Source organism: Emydura macquarii, unplaced genomic scaffold, assembly GCF_026122565.2.
Source record: "Emydura macquarii macquarii isolate MOO-44397 ecotype Brisbane River unplaced genomic scaffold, CSIRO-AGI_Emac_v2 contig_2207, whole genome shotgun sequence".
Classification (NCBI taxonomy): domain Eukaryota; kingdom Metazoa; phylum Chordata; order Testudines; family Chelidae; genus Emydura; species Emydura macquarii.
In genome coordinates this window covers 22,893-42,736 of record NW_027132344.1, presented here as the reverse complement: position 1 = coordinate 42,736, position 19,844 = coordinate 22,893, and the positions used below count along the sequence as shown (strand labels likewise).

Here is a 19,844-nt window from a genome sequence, read left to right as displayed (position 1 = left end):
TAGAAACCTTCCCTGAAATACGTACTACACAAAGCAACAGCACATGGTGTCACTGCTTTCCACTAGCTTTGCTTCTGCTTTTCCAGACTCAGAAAGGAGTAGGGGGACATCTGTGCCTGGTAATGGTAAAGGAAGGGGAAAAGTTTTGAGAGTAACAGTGTATTCTTAGTATGAGAGTATTGGGTAGAAGCATTCAGAGCTGAGGGGTGGTTCTGAGCTACGGAGAAGTAATATAGGAAGTATTCCAGTTCGGGGGGTAAAGAATATTTCTGAGCAGGTGGGAGTTGGTGTGGAGGGAGTTGAGGGAGCCTGAAGAGTTTCTGAGCTGGTGGGATGGGTGAGAACAACAAGGTAAGTCAATCAGTGAAAGAAATAAGGTGAGACATGAGCTGAGGTGGAAGGTGCACCCCTTTTGCTTCCCAATTCCCCACCTGATCTCCAGCAAAAGGCTTCCTTTTGACCTGTCTTAGTATTCACTTTGGAAAATATAGTCTATTTTCAGGATAAGATATAGGGGAAAGGGTTGCAGGTTATTACCTGCAGCCCCAGTACTCATTGTGGGCACCACCAATGTTAAGAACAGGGGTTTTATCAATATGAGTTATCAATATGAGGAGTGGCTACATCGGTTTCACCACTTATGCTTACAAGTGAGTTAACCCAGATCATTCCAAACACGTGCCAATAAAACCTGTATACTACCCCACAGCATCATGTATCTTGGATATGCCCCTATTTACAGAGGGAACAATTTAGTGTCTCTCAACTATTATTGGTTCTGTTTTTTATCCTGGCACTTGTAATGTCAGGCTCCCTTTGCGCCATGCCCCCAAAACTGAGGAAGAGAAATTATAAGTAAATGTTAGTAAACATTTAAAAATTACCCAAAATAGCTTTTTTCATACTTAAAAGTTTTGATTGATTTTCTGATACCTCTATTTGAAGAAAGGCAAACATAGTATATCTTGTAAAGTGGGGGGGAAGAGACAAGGACCCTGGGAATTACAAACCAGTTGATCTAACTTTGAAACCTGGAACAATACTGGAACACATTATTAATCAGTTTTAATCATCTAGAAGATAATAGGACAGTAAGTAGTAACTAACAGGTTACAAATCATGCCAATCTGATCTAATTTCCTTCTTTGACAGTTACTGGCCTATTGGATGAGGGAAGTTGTCGGTGATGTATCTTGATTTTAGTAAGGCTTCTGACAGTACTATGTGACTTCCCCATAAACAAACTAGTGAAATTTGGTTTAGATGAAATTACCGTAAGGTGGGTGCAAGCCTAGTTGAAAGACCATACTCAAAGTTTGCTGTCAAACTGGAGGGATGTATCTAGTGCGGTCCCACAGTGGTCTGTTCTGGGTCCAGTAATAGTGAATATTTTCATGAATTACTTGGAGTGGAAAGTATGCTTATAAAATTTAGATGGCACCAAGCTGGGAAGGGTCCTTAGCACTTTGGAAGACAAGACTAGAATTTAAAACTACCTTGATGAATTGGAGAACTGGTCTGAAATCAACAAGATGAAATTCAATAAAGATGTGCAAAGTACTACACTTAGGAAGGAAAAATCAAATATACAAATACCAAATGGGGAATAACTGGCTAGACAGCAATACTGCCGAAAAGGATCTGGAGATTCTAATGGATCACAAACTGAATATGAGCCAACAATATGGTGCAGCTGCAAAAAAGGCTAATATCATTCTGGGTGTATTAACAGGAGTGTAGTATGTAAGATTGGGGAGGTAATTTTCTGCTCTACTGGACACTTAGTTGGAGTATTGTGTCCATTTCTGGGCACTGCCCTTTAAGAAAGATATGGACAAATTGGATGGAGTCCAGTGGTCAGCCAAAGGAAAAACATTTAGAAAACCTGTCCTGTGAAGAAAGGTTTAAGAAAAATTGCGCATGTTTAGTTTGAGAAAAGACCGAAGGGGGGCATCGTAAGTCTTCAGATGCATTAAGGGCTGTTAAAAGAGAATAGTGATCAATTGTCCTCCACATTCACTGTAGGTAGGACAAGAAATAATCAGGTTAATTTGCAGGAAGGGAGATTTTAGGTTAGATATTTGGAAAAATCTTATACTAGGAGGATAGATAAGCACTAGAATCAGCTTCCGAAGGAGGTTGTGGAATCCCCATGGTTGGAGGTTTTTAAGAACATGTTAGACAAACGCCTGTCAGGGATGGTCTAGGTTTTCGTGGTCCAGACTCAGCTTGGAGAGGTAAGAGGGAGGTGGACTAGACCTCTCGAGGGTCACAAGGTATTGGCTCTTAAATTTAATTCAGGGTGACTGGTTTTGCTCATCTTAAGCCTTGTTAGGGTGTCACATTACAGAAAAATATCAGCTGGTGGGAGGAAACTGTTCTTCGGTAGGTCAATGTAAATTGGTTTTTAAAAAGTAAGTCACCTCCCTGGGCTGCTTTGGAATGTTAAAATAAATGAGAGGATAGATTAGTTGGCAAAACAGGTGATGTGATCCAAGTGCATGATGAACTGAATATATCACATGGATCCCACTTCCACACAAATACCGAGTTTATTGGAGTCCTAATAGACTCTGAGTTTGAGAGCATTTCTGCCGACCAACCATTTTCAGGCATTTGCCACTTCTGCCTCAGTCTGCAATCTCCACCTTCCACAACAGTTTGGATGTGCCTGGAGCTCTTGGGCTGCATGTTTGCTTGCATGCAGGTGGTCCAGTTCGCAAGGTTGTGTCTTCGCCCCCTCCAAATGTGGCTCAGGGCAGTTTACTGTCACTCTTCACTCCTTGGACAAATTGGTCTATCTTCCTCCACTGGTCCTGGATTTCTTACAGCAGTGGACACTTCTTGAGACCGTTTGTCAGAACTTTCCTTTCGTCTGGCCCTTACCAACCAGGACTGTTATCACCGATGCCTCCCTGATGAAGTACAAGTAGGATCTGATGAGAAACAGCCAAATGAAAGAGTCCCATTCAATTATATCACATAATGGCAGACAGCTAAAAAGTGACAAAATTTTATAAGTGCTTATATACAAATGCTAGAAGTCTAAATACTAAAATTAATGAACTTGAGTGCCTGGTATTAGAGGATATTGATATAAGAAGAATCACAGAAACATGGTGGAATGATGATGATCAATGGGACACGGTAATACCAGGATACCATATATGTAGGAATGACAGAATAGGTCGTCGAGTGGATGGTGCTATATGTAAAAGAAAGCATAGGGTCAAATGTAGTAAAAATCTTACCTGAACCAAACTTTACCACAGAATCTCTATGGATAAAAATGTCATGCTTGAATAAGATTATAGCAGTCAGGATATACTGCCGACCAGGATGGTGATGCAACACCATGCTCTGAGTGTCGTGGAGTCCATGCTCTAAGCCTCTGTTTGCCAGAAGCTGGAAGTGGATGACGGGATGGATCATTCAATTTTACTCCTGTCCAGATAGAAAGTTGGACATCAATGACTACCTGTTCTGTTCATTCCCTCTGATGCAACTGGCATTGGCTACTGTCAGAAGACAGAATCCTGGGCTAGATGGACCATTGGTCTGACCCAATGTGACTGTTCTTACATATGTTCTTATGAGGTGGGCCTCGGAGTTGACCTAACCAAGTATTGTAGAACCGCTCATCCAAAAGTTGCATCCACCCTGGAACGTGCAGTGATTCATAAATGTACATATGGATGGCCATGTAGTAGTCCTGCAAATATCCAATATGAAATCACCACTGAGGAATGCTACTCATGTTGCTTGCGCGTTCACTGAATGAGCTCGCACCTGTTGCAAGGGGGTAGCTGAAGCTATTTCATATGCAGTCTTGTTACAGGATGTTATCCACCTAGAGGTTGTCGGTGAAGAGACTGCTTTGACCCTTCATATGATCTGCATGCAACACAAACAAGTCAAGTGAAACACAAAATGGTTTAATCCTGTCCAGAGAGAAAGCCAGACATCACTTGACATCTAATGTATGGAGATGCTGCTTCTCCAGAGATGAATGTGGCTCAGGAAAGAATACAGGCAAATATACCACCTGGTTCAAATGAAACTGAGAAACCACTTTAGACAAGAAATTTGGATGTGGTCACAAAGTCACTTTTTGTCTTTGGAGAACTGTGTATAAGGAGGCCCTGCCATCAGAGCTTACCTCTCACACAGTCACCTTGCAGATGTTATCACTACCAGGAACATAGCTTTCCGACACAAGCGAGGAAAGGAACAAGATGCTAGGGGCTTGAACAGAGTTCCCATCAGTGCCATTAAAGTTCCACAGATGAACCGGTTCTTGGACCAGAGAAAGTAGACAAAGCAAGATTCTTAAAAGGGCTTCTATCATGGGATTGGAGAAGACTAATCTTCTCAGAATAGTGGAATGAAATTCTTGTATCACTGCCAGATGTGCTTTCAGTGAACTTAAATGCAACTTCAGATGACTGAAGGTGCAGCAGGAACTCTAAGATGTCCTTGATGCCAGCCACATTGGTTGACTTCTGCATGCAAGTGACCACATAGAAAACCATTTCATTTTGCCAAATAGGCCATTCTGGTAGAGGGCTTCCTACTGTTGAGTAGAACCTGCTGAACAGCTGCCAAACTCTGGTCTTCCTTCTCATTCTGCCATGCAGCAGCCACACGGTGAGATGGAAGGAGCTGAGTGCAGGATGCAAGATGCAGCTGTGCTACTGAGTGAGGAAGCTGGGATGGAGAGGAAGGGGTATAAAAGGCTGAACTGACAGCACAAGAAGGTCGGAGAATCAGCACTGCCTTAGCCACACCAGGGCAATAAGGATGAACTAGGCCCAATCTGCCTTCAATTTAAGGATGATGGGATGAAAGGTGTAGAAGAGAGCGGCTTGCCAGTTGAGATGGAAGACATTGGACAGGGAGCCCAGTCTGAGGTCCCCTCAAGAGCAGAACAGATGGCATTTCCTGTTGTCCCTTGTAGCAAATTGGTCTATCATTGGAATGCCTCAGGTTGTGAAGATAGTCTGGAGGATGCTTGTCTTCAGAGACCACTTGTGACTCAGCAAAAAATTCCTGCAGAGATGGTGTGGAAGATGATTCTGGACCCTGATCAAGTGGTCAGCTATCAGAGTGATACTCTCCTTGATGCAAACTGCCTCAACCTGATTGCCTCTTGGCACACCACTCTGGAGTGTGCTCCTCCTTGCTTGTTCACATAATACATTGCAGTGGTATTGCTGGTAAATACGTGAATCACTGAGCCCCTAACATGGATGTGAAAAGCGTGATACGCATTGTAAATGGCCCAGAGTTCCAGCATGCTGATATGCATAGAGGATTCCTGCTCTGACTACAGACTTTGAATTTCTGGTGATCCCAGATGTGCTCCCCAGCCCTTAAGAATGGCCATACTGGGTCAGACCAATGGTCCATCTAGCCCAGGATCCTGTCTTCTGACAGAAGTCAAGGCTAGGTGCTTCAGAGGGAATGAACAGAACAGGCAATCAAGTGATCCATCCCCTATTGCTCACTCCCAGCTTCTGGCAAACGGGCTAGGGATACTGAGATCATGGTGTTGCATCCCTGCCCATCCTGGCTACTAGCTATTGATGGACCTATCCTCCATGAACTTATCTAGTTCTTTGTTGAATCCTGTTTATAGTTTTGGCCTTCACAACATCCCCTGGCAAAGTGTTCCAAAGATTGACTGTGTGCTGTGTGAAGAAGTACTTCCTTTTTTTTTTTTTTTGGACTGCTGCTGCACATTGAGTGAATATTCTGAGAGAACTATCCACAATGGCTCCAAGATCTTTCTTGCATGGAAACAGCTACTTTAGACCATCATTTTGTATGTATAGTTGGGATTATATTTTCCAATGTGTATTACTTTGCATTTATCAACATTGAATTTCATCTGCCATTTTGTTGTCCAGTCACCCTCTTTTGTGAGATCCTCTTCACAGTCTGCTTTGGACTTAACTATATTGAGTAGTTTTGTATCATCTGCAAATTTTGCCACCTCACTGTATACCCCTTTTTCCAGACCACCTATAAATATGTTGAATAGCACTGGTCCCAGTACAGACTCCTTGGGGACACCACTATTTATGTCCTGTCCTACCCTTTGTTTTCTGTCTTTTAACAGATTACTGATCCATACTGAGAGGACCTTCCCATTTATCCCATGATTGCTTACTTTGCTTAACAGCCTTTGGTGAGGGACCTTGTCAAAGGCCTTCTGAAAGTCTAAGAACCCTATATCCCCTATACCCCTTGTCCACATGTTTGTTGACCTCCCTCAAAGAATTCTAGTAGATTTGTGAACCATGATTTCCCTTTACAATAGCCATATTGACTTTCTCAATAAATTATGTTCATCTATGTGTCTGATAATTCTGTTCTTTACTATAGTTTTAACCAATTTAGCCTGGTACTGAAGTTAGGCTTACCGGCCTGTAATTCCCAGAATCACCTTTGGAGCCTTTTTTAAAAAATTGACGTCATATTAGCTATTCTCCAGTCATCTGGTAAAGAAGCTGATTTAAATGATAGGTTACATACCACAGTTAGTAGTTCTGCAATTTCACATTGAGTTCCTTCAGAAGTCTTGAATGAATAGCAGCTGGTCCTGGTGACTTATTACTGTTTAATTTATCAATTTGTTACAAAACCTCCTCTGATACCTCAATTTGGGACAATTCCTCAGGTTTGTCACCTAAAAAGAATGGCTCAGGTGTGGGAATCTTTCTCACATTCACTGCAGTGAAGACTGATGCAAAGAATTCATTTAGTTTCTCCGGAATGGCCTTATCTTCCTTGAGTGCTCACTTTAGCCCCTCAATCGTCCACTGGCCCTATTGATTGTTCCTACTTCTGATGTTATTTTAAAAAAAAATGTTACTTTTTGAGTCTTTGGCTAGTTGCTCTTCAAATTCTTTCTTGGCCTGCTTAATTATACTTTTATACTTGACTAGTCAGAGTTTATGTGCTCTATTTTCCTCAATAGGATTAAACTTCCAATTTTCAAAGGATGACTTTTTTGCCTCTGCTTTTTACTTTGTTGTTTAGCCATTGTGGCACTGTTTTTGTCCTTTTACTGTTTTTTTCATTTGGGATAGCTATATTTAATTTGAGCTTCTATGATGTTTTTTCTTTTAGTCTCTATGCAGCTTGCAGTCATTTCACTTTTGGGACTGTACCTTTTAATTTCTGTTTAACTAGCTTCCTCATTTTTGTGTAGTTCTGAAATTAAATGTTACTGACGGTGGGCTTCTTTGGTGTTTTTCCCCCTCCCACAATGGGATGTTAAATTTAATTATATTATGGTTGCTACTACCAAGGGGTTCAGCTATATTCACCTTTTGGACAAAATCCTGTGCTTCATTTAGGACTAAATCAAGAATAGTCTCTCTCTCCTCTTGTGGGTTCCAGGACTAGCTGCTCCAAGAAACAATTATTTATATTGTCTAGAAACTTTATCTCTGCATTCTGTCTTGAGATGACATGTACCCACTTGTTATGGGGATAGCTGAAATCCTCATTATTGAGTTTTTTATTTTTATAGCCTCTCTAATCTCAGTGAGCATTTCATAGTGATCATCATTATTCTGGTCAGGTGGGTTGGTAATATATCCCTCCTGCTATATTCTTACTCAAGCATGGAATTTCTATCCATAGAGATTCTATGGTACAGTTGGGTTCATTTAAGGTTTTTACTGCATTTGACTCTATGCTTTCTTTTACATATAGCTCCACTCCCCCACCAGCATCACCTATTCTGTCTTTCCGAAATATATTGTATGCTGGTGTTGTGTCCCACTGATTATCATTCCACCAAGTTTGTGATTCCTATTATATCAATATCCTCATTTAATGCCATATACTCAAGTTCACCCATTTTAGTATTTAGACTTCTAGCATTTATATATAAGCGCTTATCAAACTTATCACTTTTTAGCTGTCTGCCATTATGTGATGTAATTGAATGGGACTCTCTTTGATTTGATTGTTTCTCATCAGATCCTACCTGTACTTTATCATTTTCCATCCTCTCCTTCTTACTAGGATATAGAGATGTTGGCCCAGTCCTGTTTTTATGAAATGCATGAAAGAACAGAGCCACAAACAACACCCCCCCACCTCCTACCAAGAGGCACTTCAGCCTGATACACTGTACCTTTAATCAAAAGCTAAAACTTCAACTGACTTATTGTTCTACCCTTTGAAATGTTCACTTCAGTCTTTTTAAAATATTCATTTAATGCATATCATTGGAACAAGAGATCCCAGATTTTTGTCTAAGCTATTCTCTGTAAGTCCTACATTCCAGTTTGACATGGTTCCAAATCATATTATTTAGTAATAATTCAAGTCTGTCTTTACTTTGAATAATTTTATCTGTTTTAAGATTATTTGTAAAACCACTTCACTGACAATTTTATCTGTTGATTTTACCCACCCTCAGAATATTTGTAAAAATCCTATTTTATATGTGCTTAAGTCAAAAATGAAATAATGTTTGCTTTAAAAGACATGTAAGTTCTTCAGCAAGGAGTTTGCACTGAGTGATTGGAGTGTGAATGGCTGAGCAATTGAGGTGGGTGTAGACAGGGAGAGTTATTGAACAACTGGTCTAAGTAAGGGATGTCGAAACATGATGAAGAAAACACCAGCCTCACCTCAAACATTTGAGGGAGGAAGAAAGGAGTGAAGATAATAACTTTTACCACTCAACTGGCCGAAGAGGAGTCCACCCTGATAACTTTGGAGTCAGCCCACTTCAAAGAACAAAATCTGATCAGGCTTGCAACTATGTGGGTGACTAAGGATCACACCAAATGCAGATGCAGGATGACAGAGCAAAAACCCATAGACTTACATGGGATCTTTTTCCTATAAAATGGGACTGAAAGATGAAGGCTGGAGGTTCGGGTCTACATCACCACACCATCCAGGAGTACCGATGCACATCGGCAGAACCTTGCTCCTCACCCTCCTGCTACAGTCACCTGGCCAGTGACTACCATGAGCACCAAGAGGCTGGTAACTATAACATCTCTGAGACCCCTATGTATGTTTGTCTCCTTGTCTCTGTAGGCCTGTCTGTGTATATGAAAGTACCAATTGAAACATGTGTCAATGAAGTATACTTTATTAACAAGAGTCTCTGTATTTGTAATCACTAGGCAAAGCTCAATATTGACATTGTTACAATGTTGATACTGTTTTCCTGGTATTTACATTATTGATACTATTTCACTAAGTAAAGCACAATATTGACATTGCTACAATGTTGATACTGTTTCCCTGGTATTTGCATTATTAATACTATTTACCAAATTTTGTATTCACAATAAATATGGCTTGTTGCCGTATCCCCTGAAAAAGATCCTATGATATTTGTTGTTTGAATAACAGAGACTCCCCATTAATAGATCATCCCCTATGGTATGTCTGTTTGAACTGTGTGCTCCTCCATACCAGTTAGCTTTCCCCTAGCCCATAGTTTAAAAATGCCTCTACAACCTTTTTAATTTTACATTCAAGCAATCTGGTTCCATTTTGGTTTAGGTGGAGCCCATCCTTTCTGTATAGGCTCCTCCTTCCCCAAAGGTTCCCCAGTTCCCAATACATTTAAACCCCTCCTCCCTACACCATTGTCTCATCCAAGCACATTGTACTTTGAGAAGTGTTCAGAACAGACTGTCTGCATGAAAAGTTACGTTCAAACACAGGATTATGATACAGACTAGTAAATGGAAAATCAAAGATGTGTAGAAATTTGATCTCTCCTTGGTCTACTTGCCACCTACTAATCTAAATTTGATCAAAAGGCACCTGCTTCAATGCTCATGCTAGGAACCATGGTCAACTAAAGTCAAGTTCTTTGTGAGGCTGATTCTTGCTCTGTAGCCAGTTGATCTTACTTGCTGATATTATAGTATCTAAATTACATCCAACAGAGAGACTGGTTAATTTTTTTTCTAAAGTAGGATATTAACAACAATGGCAAATTCCTAAGAGTAGACTGCTATTAATGGATGCAACAGTATTAAACAAACAGGACTCTTGCTCTTTAAAATGGGTATTGCCAAGAGAGGAAGAATTAAAGGTGAAACAGATCCAGATTTTCAAACGTGATATATTGGTTCTGAAGTGAATGATGCCCTAGAAAGATCAGGAAGCATTTTTTCTTTGCGAGGGTTGTTTTAAGCAAATCCGGGTTTTCAGCTGTGAGCACTAAAACCCAGTCTGCCACCTCCAACAACTACTGGCTCCAAATTATTATGCCATAGCTCAAGGCAGGGAGTGTTCATCAGCCTTATAACAGCAAGTGCTGTACTCACAGATTTAAGGTCAGAGGGACCATTAGGATCATCTAGACTGACCTCCTGCACAAAGCAGGCAACAGAATCTCACCCACCCACTCCTGTAATAGATCCCCCTAACCTATGACTAAGTTACTGAAGTCCTCAAATAATGATTTAAAAACTTCAAGTACAGAGAATCTATCAGAGAATCCACCAGCAAGTGACCCATGCCCCATACTGCAGAGGAAGGCAAAAAATGTGTTCAGAACTGGTAAAGGGGGGAATTAGTAGGTTTTCCATTAAACAAAAGAAGAGGAAAACTTGCGATGTGTCTTGCTTGAGAGGAAGGTTGAGATATTCTGACATCTCCGTAGTCCTATTAACTTGACAGAGCTCTGAGCTAGTATGCATCAGTGTATGCTCCATATCTCATGGAACTGGAGTGTTTGCAGTAAACATACTAGCACTGCAATTTCTCTCTGCAGCGGGATCCTGTCTGGGGAAGCCCCCTTGCAGCTCATTGTTTTTCATCTAGTCTTGCCCATCTCTGCTCCTCTGTAAGCTTCTATAAGCAAAAGTCTTCAGTGGTGAATATTTGTTAGTTTAAAGCACCCTAATTTTTCATTTATCCATTTAATATTTATATTTAACTTTAAAGAACCAATAAATTCCATCCTGTCTTAACTCATATAATTAAAAGTCTTGTATTAGCATTTTTAACCACAACTACTGATGCAGGTAAAATGTTTACTATCACGCTGGCTAACCAGAGTTCAGAGTTCAAAATATTTGTTGTGGGAGCTAGAAAAAGACAGCACTAGTGTTGTAGTTCAGTAGAGCATAGAAGAGCAGTTAATTTTCTCTTACCCTATGTCCTAACAATAGCTTGTTTTGATGTTTACAAGCCAGGCTAAAGTATGAAAAGCAGCAAGAGCTGAATAAAAATTCCATTTACAAGGAATAAAGAAACTGACCAGATTGATTCAAGGTGCACCTACCTCTTACTAAAGAACTTCTGCAAGTCATAATTTCACCCCCCCTTCATCACTGGTAAAGTTGTGGGATTCATGTTCTGCAAGAAAAAGGGAACAGCAGCTAAAGCCCAGCTGGGGATTCTGTGAAATCACAATTGGATAATGAGCAGTCATCTGCTGCAAGGCACTGCCCTATCCTTGTTAACACATCCAGCTGAACTCTCTTCTTGCCTATGTTTCTCTCTCCTTTGCATAAGCTATACAAAGCAAGCCTATACTATCGAGGCACTCCTCACTTAGCTAAGGGCTGCTTTTCTGTTTATGCAGTCACACAGATCCTCTGTATCCCTGCCTTGGTACAGAATCTAGAACAGGTGAGCTCTAAGATGAAATCCTGCAGCTTTTTAGAGGGGATAGACTTGTGGGGAAGAAAAGTGGGAGAGAGTCTTTCATTCTTGAACACTGTAAACCTAAAGTTACATTATAAAATAGTCTATAGTGATATTTGAATCCAAGTTGATTCAGAGATTTAGCACCTGTGTGTTAGATACCAGTACAGAAAAGGAACATGAAGAATTACAGGCAGAAATTTCTTGTTAATCGGTGTCTAATGCAGGAAGATAAGGCTCAAAACTGAGGAGTAGGCTGCACTGAACTGAAATCCACAGAACCAGGAAAAAACAAAACATCACAGTACTTAAAAAAAGAATCCCGTGACTGCTGCAGGAGGAAACCACAAAAGCTCAATACTGATATGAATCATAGGATATATTGTTCTGCATTTGCTGAACCCAAAGAACAAAAGAATCAAAATGTCAGCCAGCATAAAAAGAAATCTCAAAGCATACAGGAGTAAATGCAAAATCTCAGCAGGTGGATGTCTCCTAGGTTCTTATATGGATGTCCCCATAGTATTTGAGTCCTTCAAACATAAATGCATCTTCCCAACCCCCCATGAGATAATGAAGCATTATTATACCTGTTTTATACATGGGGAGAGACAGTGGCTTGCCCAAAGTCACACAGGAAGTCTGTGGCAGGAGCAAGATCTGGTCCTGGTTCAGTGCCTTAACCATATTCTTCTCTCTTGATTCCCCTTTTGGAGTTTTAGAGAGGAATAAAGTTACCAGAACTCAAAAACCCTCAATTGTTGTTGTTAATCACTTGCAATTACCTTCAAATAGTAAATCAAGGAGGTCTATAGCCATACATTTCTTTGAGCGATGGTTCCCACGTGGGCATTCCACACATGGGATACACATACACACCATGCGCCTGGGTCCAGAATTTTTTACAAGCACTGTCCATTGGCCCACTCATGCGACATAGCTTTCCACATGCTCCAAAGCACAGGCATAAAAGGGGGTGTGAGTGAACACCTCTCCAGTTCTTTCTTACCACTGCATAGTCAGTCGGAATCTTTGATTTCCTCAGCTCTTTGATTGCATCTTTGCTGAAAGATATTTTGTATATAGTTAGTTTTTCATAATTTGTATAGTGGGGTCTCCATTTGATAGTCAGTGTTTTCCCCATTCTCTTCCCCACCTGGAGATGTCCCGTCCCCTCCTCCAAGAAGTCTGGGATTATGCCCAGAGTTCAAAAAACTTTATTTCCTGCCTTTGCTCCTTTTTGGTGAGTGACAATCATCAACACTACCTCTACCACCTGGATGAGGCTCATTTCTGCCAAGTGCAGCATCTGCTGCTCTTCTCCCCTCCCCCCAACCAGGGTCGAGTCAGAAAACATCTTATGGAGAAGGCAGTGAAGCCCCTATCATTGGGGCCCACTCCTGAACATCAGTCTTAGCAAGGAGGCAGCACCACTCCGAGCACAAGCTTGGGAATGGAGGCTAAAACAGTTAAGCCTAAGGAGAAGGCTTCACATGAGAGAAAATGTCACTCTCGTAGACAGAAGGACAAGCCATCTTGATCTAAAGCTGCCCTGAAGAGAGAGGATCCCTCCTTGACTCCATCAAAGTTGGGAGAGCCAGTGTGCATAGGTCATAAGGACTTAGGCCCAAGTAAATCTTCTCTACAGGAGAAGGAGGCATGCAAAGGTAAGGCTGAAGGCTCAGGCTGATGGTGAAGGCTCAGGATAAAGAGCTCTTGGCAAACCTATCCACTTCTAGAGCTGACGTGATGACAGCTATGGTGATCAGGGAAACTCTGGTTCAGATGGCTCTGTTAATTGACTTCCCTGATACCCCAGGGCAATCAGTGACCTACATCTCCCCAGAGAACAACTTTGCTCTTCCCTATCTGTATATTCACCTCTCCTATTGGGATCATTTCTATTCCATTATGTTTATATACCGGAAGAAGAGACTATCCCAATGAAGCAGAGCTGTTCTCCCATCTCACCTGCCAGCCTCAAGGTGCAACTCTCGGTTTCACTGGACATAAGGGATCTGGCTTTCTCTTCAGATGAGTCTGTGGCATCAGGCGTAGGATGTGGAGGACAGAAGCCCCAGAAGATCAGGGTTCTAACCTCTGACCAGATGTGATTGGCCAAGAAACAGGTGCTCCACCCTATGCCATTAGACCCACCTCTGCCATTTGATCCGTCCTACTGGCAATATTGGGGACAATGGGAGCCCTACCCTAGACACCCAGGATTGGTGCAGGAGTTCTCCTGCTATCATCTCGATACCCACAATTGGCCATATTGGAATATTCAGAAAGGGAACATGAGCCTGATCTGCTAGTTCTGGGAGCAATCTCATTCTCTTCACCAGATGAGGTGGTTACTCCATCTTCTTTGTTTCTGCCAAACCACTTTAAATAATATCAAGAGCTCATGCACAGGGTCGCTTCAGAGCTACAGATTGATCTTGAGTAAACCCAGGAGCCTCAGCACAATTTACTAGATGTGCTGCAGCTTTCTAGTCCCAGTCAGGTGGCCCTCCCCATCAACAAGACTAGCATGGACACAGCAAAGACAGTTTGGTGCACACTTGCTTTTTTGTTCTCCCACCCTAAGAAGGATTGTTCTGTTCCATCTAAGGGCAGAATTTTTTGTTCCCTAAATCATCACCTAACTCTTTGGTGGTGTGGGTAGTTACAGAGTGGGACAAGCAACAGCATCCAAAGGCTACTCCCTCTGATAAGGGACACAAGTGACTTGACCTTCACAGGCGAAAGGTCTTCTCTCTTCCACCCCCCTCCAGTTCAGAATCGCAAATTATCAGGCCCTCTTGGCCAAATATGATTTTACTAATTTATAAATAAGTTTTTGGAATTTCAGGACAAACTCCCTGAGGAGGATAGGGCCTGCTTCCAGGCCTTAGTGGATGAGGGCAGATTGATGGCAAATACTTCCCTCAACACTGCAGTGGACATGGCAGATACTGCTTCTAGGGAAATAGATACAGCCACTGTTATGAGGAGACACTCATGTTTACAATCCTTAGGTTTCCCTAGAGAGGTGCAGAGTACCATCCAAGATCTGCCCTTTGATACTATCAACCTATTTCACAAAAAGATTCTTTCTCTCTCTACTCTTTCCCAGACTTACAAGAACAACATTTTGTTTGCTGGGCATTTATACCCCTACCCCTAAGAGAAAACACCATAGAAAGGGGTATAGAGCAAGACTGCCTCCTCAGCCATTTTACCACCAGCATCCTCAAGAGCCACCACAGAACAGACAGAGGATTTATAGACCCAGGAGCTCTGCCTTTGTACCATCCACTACCACATCATACTCTAACCCCCAAACAGGTTTTTTGGAGAGGACTGTAAAATCCCACATCCTTATATTGATGCCGCTTCATTTCCCTCTTCTGGGGTGGGTGGGTGGGTGGGTGTGTGTGTGTGTGTGTGAGAGAAAATTGGGATGACCTTGACAACTGGAGTAATTGAAATGGGATGAAATTTAATAGTGTGAAGTCATGCACTTAGGGACCAACAACAAGAATTTTTGCTAGAAGCTGGAGACTTATCAGGTGGAAGTCACAGAAGAGGGGAAAACACAGTGTGATGCAGCCATAAAAAGGTTAATGCAGTCCAGGATGCATCAGGTGAGGTATTTCCAGTAAAGACAGGGAAGTGTTAGTACCATTGTATAAGGCACTGGTGAGACCTAATCTGGAATGCTGTGTGCAGTTCTGGTCTCCTACATTTAAGAAAGATGAATTCAAACTGAAACAGGTGCAGAGAAGGGCTACCAAGGTGATCCGAGGGATGGAAAACCTGCCTTTATGAGAGGAAACTCAAAGAGTCTTGTATAGCCTAATTAAAAGAAGGCTGAGGGGAGATATGATTGCTCTCTATAAGTACATCAGAAGGACAAATAGCAGGGAGTGGGTGGAGTTATTTACAGTAAGTACCACTATTGACACAAGAACAAATGGTTATAAACTGGCCACCTATAAATTTAGGCTTGAAATTAGATGAAGGTTTCTAACCAACAGAGGAGTGAAGTTCTGGAACAGCCTTCCAAAGAGAGCAGTGGGGGCAAAAAACCTAGCTGGCTTCCAGACTGACCTTGATAAGATTATGGAGAGTAGAGTATAATGGGACTGCCCACAATGGCATGTAGCCAGTCTGTGACGGCTGGTAGCAAATATCTCCTATGGTTGCTGATGGGCCACTAGATGGGGAGGACTGAGTTATTACAGAGAATTCTTTCCCAGGTGTCTGGCTGGTGAGACTTGCCCACGTGCTCAGGGTCTAACTGATTGCCATATTTGGGGTTGGGAAGAAATTTTCCTGCGGGTCAGACTGGCAGAGAAACTGTTTTTCCTCCCTCCCCCCACATTTTTATGCAGCCTGGGGCTCAGATCACTTGTAGGTTTAAATTAGTGTAAATGTGGATTCTCTCTAACTTGAAGTAATTAACTTTTCTTGTAAATCAATTTAAGGTTAAATTGGTGCAACTGATATGTGTAGACAAGTCCTTGGTGATCATGGCAGTTTCCCTCTAGAAGTGCTTTAGTCTGTAGCCACGGTTCAGCATTTCCTGTGCTGTATAAGCATGAAACGGCTGTTGAAAAAACCAGTTATAGGGCTACTCAATTTCCCTTTGCAAGTAAAGCACTTTTCTTCTTCAAATGTATTTCCCTATAGGTGCTTCACTGTAGGATGCACATACACCTCTACGGTCTTAACTGGAAAATGCAAAACAGTGTCTGTGGGCCCATGCCTGTGCAAAGTAGCACCTTGTGCTGCCAAATGAGGTCATATAAGGAGGTGGGGACTGACCACCACCCAGTTCCTTCTCAATTGCCTCTTATGCTGCAGATTTTCAAGCCTTCCAAGACCTCATGAAATGCCTGGGGGAATCTTTCCAGATACCATTACAGGAGGTCTAGGACTTTCAACAATCTTAGCGGATATTCTAAAATTACCTATAAAGGAAAATTGCCCTACCAGTCAACAAGGCTCTATCACCTTTTTGCACAGTCTGGCAAACACCTGCCACTAGCCAGCCCACCTGTAAGCAAGCAGATAAATAGTATTATATTCCAGCTCAGGGAATGGTGCACTTCTTTTCCCACTCCCTCCCAATTCCCTGGTGGTAGATGAAACTAATGAAAGAAATTGACAAACCCACTTCAGACTCTCTCCTTATAAGGAATTCAAATGTTTAGCTCTCTTAGGTAGAGAGAACTTATTCCTTGTTGGCTCTCCAATTTTGAGTGGCAAAGTATAATTTTAACATATATTCCAAGTTTATGCATTTTATTGAACATCTGCCACAGGACCAGAAGGAACAATTTCAGACCCTCATTTCGGAAGGTCAGTTGATAGCTAAAACCTCCCTCCATGTTGCTAATGTAGTTTCTAGATCCTTTGCTACAGCTGTGGTTAGGTGGAGAGCATTGTGGTTTCAGTCTCCTGGGAAATATGCAGAATATTGTTGAAAAGTTTCCTTTTGAAGGGCCTAAGTTCTTCAGTGCTGACACAGACTCGTTGTCATCCACACCCTGAAGAAGGTGAGGGCAACTTTACAGTCTTTGGGAATTTGTTCTTGCAATAAAGAGACTGTTGAGGTCCCCAACATCAGTGTTCTACACCCTTTCAGTACCATACATAGCAGATTTTTCCCAGACCTTTGGTTCTTTCAGAGGAATAGATCTCGATCTCAAAAAAGACCACCTCATTCTACAACATCATCTGCACCTCCTTCAAAGAAAGAGTTCTGACATCTCGATTGAGGGCCTCAAACAACCTATTTTCCCAGATCCTGCGCTGCAGATTCAACCCTTACTGGAAACAGTTATCTCAGACAAATAGATGTAGGCAATGATCAGCATGGGATATTCCCATCCACTTCCATACTATTCTCCCTCTTCAGGGACCCCTTTCACAAAGATCTCTTAAAACAAGAGATCCAGTCTCTCCTCATCTTAGTGGTGATTGGACTGGTTTCCCCAGAGTTTGTCGGAAAAGGATTTTATTCCAACTGTTTCCTAGTGGATGGGTGAAGGATGGAGACCGAGCTGTGACCTCAGAAACCCAAACTCTTACATCCTTTCCCAGTGCTTCAAGATGATGATGCTAGCCACTATTATCCCATCCTTAGAGCTGGGAGACTCATTCATCGCCCTTGACCTCCAGCATGCCTATTTTCATGCAGCTATCCACACATCTCATAAAGCTCAGAACACTACAGTACTAAGTCCTTTTTGTCGGGTTCTCCACAGCCCCAACGGTCTTTACAAAGCTCTTCTCAGCAATGGTGGCCCATTTATGTCAATGGGACGAAGCAGAATTCCCATACCTGGACAATTGTTTTTTTGGGCTCCATCTCTAGAAGTTGTCAGCAACCTCCAGGGCTCTTCACCTTATTTCAGTCTCTGGTCCTTCACATCAATCTGAAGAAGTTTACATTGACCCCAGTCCAAAGAATAGACTTCACTGTAGCCACTACAGACTCCCTAACTGCTTATCTCTCACAAAGAGAGATTCTCCAGTGTAATTTTGACTGTACCCACAGTTCTACAAGGACTCACCTACAATTCTTGGGCCACATGTCAGCCTCTATGTTCATCACTGCCCACACAAAGACTGAACCTCAAGTGCCTTCAGACACGGCTAAGGTCTGTGTATACCCCCAAATGATCTTTCCAAATGCATCACCGTATCTCAGAAAGTTCTGGACTCTCTTAGGTGATGAAAAGGCCACTGAAGGTCTGCATGGGACCCCCTTCCTCACAACTGTCACATCTCTTTTGAGATGAAGGGGGCATATCTCCAAGGGGCCACAGTCCTAAGTGGTCCATACAAGAGGTCATGTTCCACATTAATATTCTGGAGCTGAGAACAGTATGATGATACTTGTTAACACTTCCTTCACACCATACAGGGCCAGCTGCATCAGGTTAATGCTGGACAATAGGGCACCAATGTACTACATCAACCATGAAGTAGGAGCAAGATTCCAGTCCTTATACATAGTCACTAAAGCTGTGGCACTGATGCATTTCTCATCAGATAGGAATCTCAGCTGTGTCTCTCTCAGGCCTCCAGGATACAACTGCAGTCTAGAGTAGCTGTTGGACTTGAAGACACAAGCTCTATCAATGAGCTTTGTCTGAGTACATTAGGCTGCTATCACAGCCTTCCACTCATCCATCAAGGGCTTACACAACTTATTTTCCCCTGTATGGCTCATGGTCCCCCCCGGGACTTTACTTTGGTTCTCAATTCCCTCAGGAACGCCCCCCCCCCTCCTTTGAACTCGTGGCTACCTGTTCTCTCCCTCAGGACTTTGTTCCTTATAGGCATCACTCCAGCTAGACAAATGGGAGAGCTAGTTGCTCTTGTGGCAGACCTGCCTTTTAATACTTTTAATAGTGATAGGGACACAGAGTAACATTATCTTCACTTCTTCCATAAATTCTCTTCAGAATACATATTCTACCTGTTTACCCAAAGCCTCATTCTCCACTGAGAAGACCTAATATCTTGTGTATGTAGGCTGGAAGAACTCTTGTCTTTTATCTTGAGAGGACTAACATCTACTGGGCCTCTCTTACATTATTTGTACTAGGTGCAGAGAGTATGAAGGGACAATCTATTTCTACTCAAAGACTGTCCAAGTGGGTTTCAGGCCTGTTATGAAGGTGCTGGGCTGCAGTCCCCTCACAAGATGACAGTACCTTCCACTGGCGTTCAGTCCACTTGTATAGCTCTACTGAACAATGTTACTGTAACAGAAATCTGTAGGACTGAAACTTGGTAGTCTTATATTTTTGCCAAGCTTACCTGCTTGCCAGGATGATGTTAACTGTGGTGACATAATCTTTCAAAATCATCTTGAACTTATATCATCCACATCCACCTCCTCTTTGAGTTAGTGCTTGGGAGTTGCTTATGGTAGAGCTTGAAAAAGGAGGAGTAACCTGAGTTCTTTTCGAGATGTTTTGTCCCTGGGGGGCCCTCCATCCAGGGCTGTCATGTGGGATCTCAAGGGTGAAGTCTAAAAAACTTAGCAAATGTTTCCCAAATTTTATCAGCTGTGTGAATGAACTGGCATTGGCAACTGAGGTGGAGGGGGTCAGGAGGTGGTGTTTAGGGGTGGGGGAGCAAGGGCTGGGGAGTGGGATTGGGCTTGGGGGGAGGAGATGCTACGCTGGAGA

At 42.3% G+C, this 19,844-nt stretch overlaps 1 protein-coding gene and 1 long non-coding RNA gene across 2 annotated transcripts in view; one reads left to right on the top strand and one right to left on the bottom strand.

The window, feature by feature from the left end:
* The first annotated feature begins 8,985 nt into the window (after positions 1–8,985).
* RGN (regucalcin) overlaps positions 8,986–19,844 on the top strand; it is a 31,058-nt gene continuing 20,199 nt past the window's right edge. Inside the window, exon 1 of the mRNA XM_067559948.1 lies at positions 8,986–9,018. Within this exon, the coding sequence (XP_067416049.1) occupies positions 9,001–9,018 (18 nt within the window). The 5' untranslated portion in view covers positions 8,986–9,000. The remainder of the gene's footprint in view (positions 9,019–19,844) is intronic.
* LOC137160964 (uncharacterized) lies at positions 12,240–19,576 on the bottom strand. The gene is made up of 3 exons (XR_010922015.1): positions 19,471–19,576; positions 12,659–12,713; positions 12,240–12,356 (listed from the first exon to the last, which is right to left on the bottom strand). It is a non-coding gene; the product is annotated as an uncharacterized lncRNA (long non-coding RNA).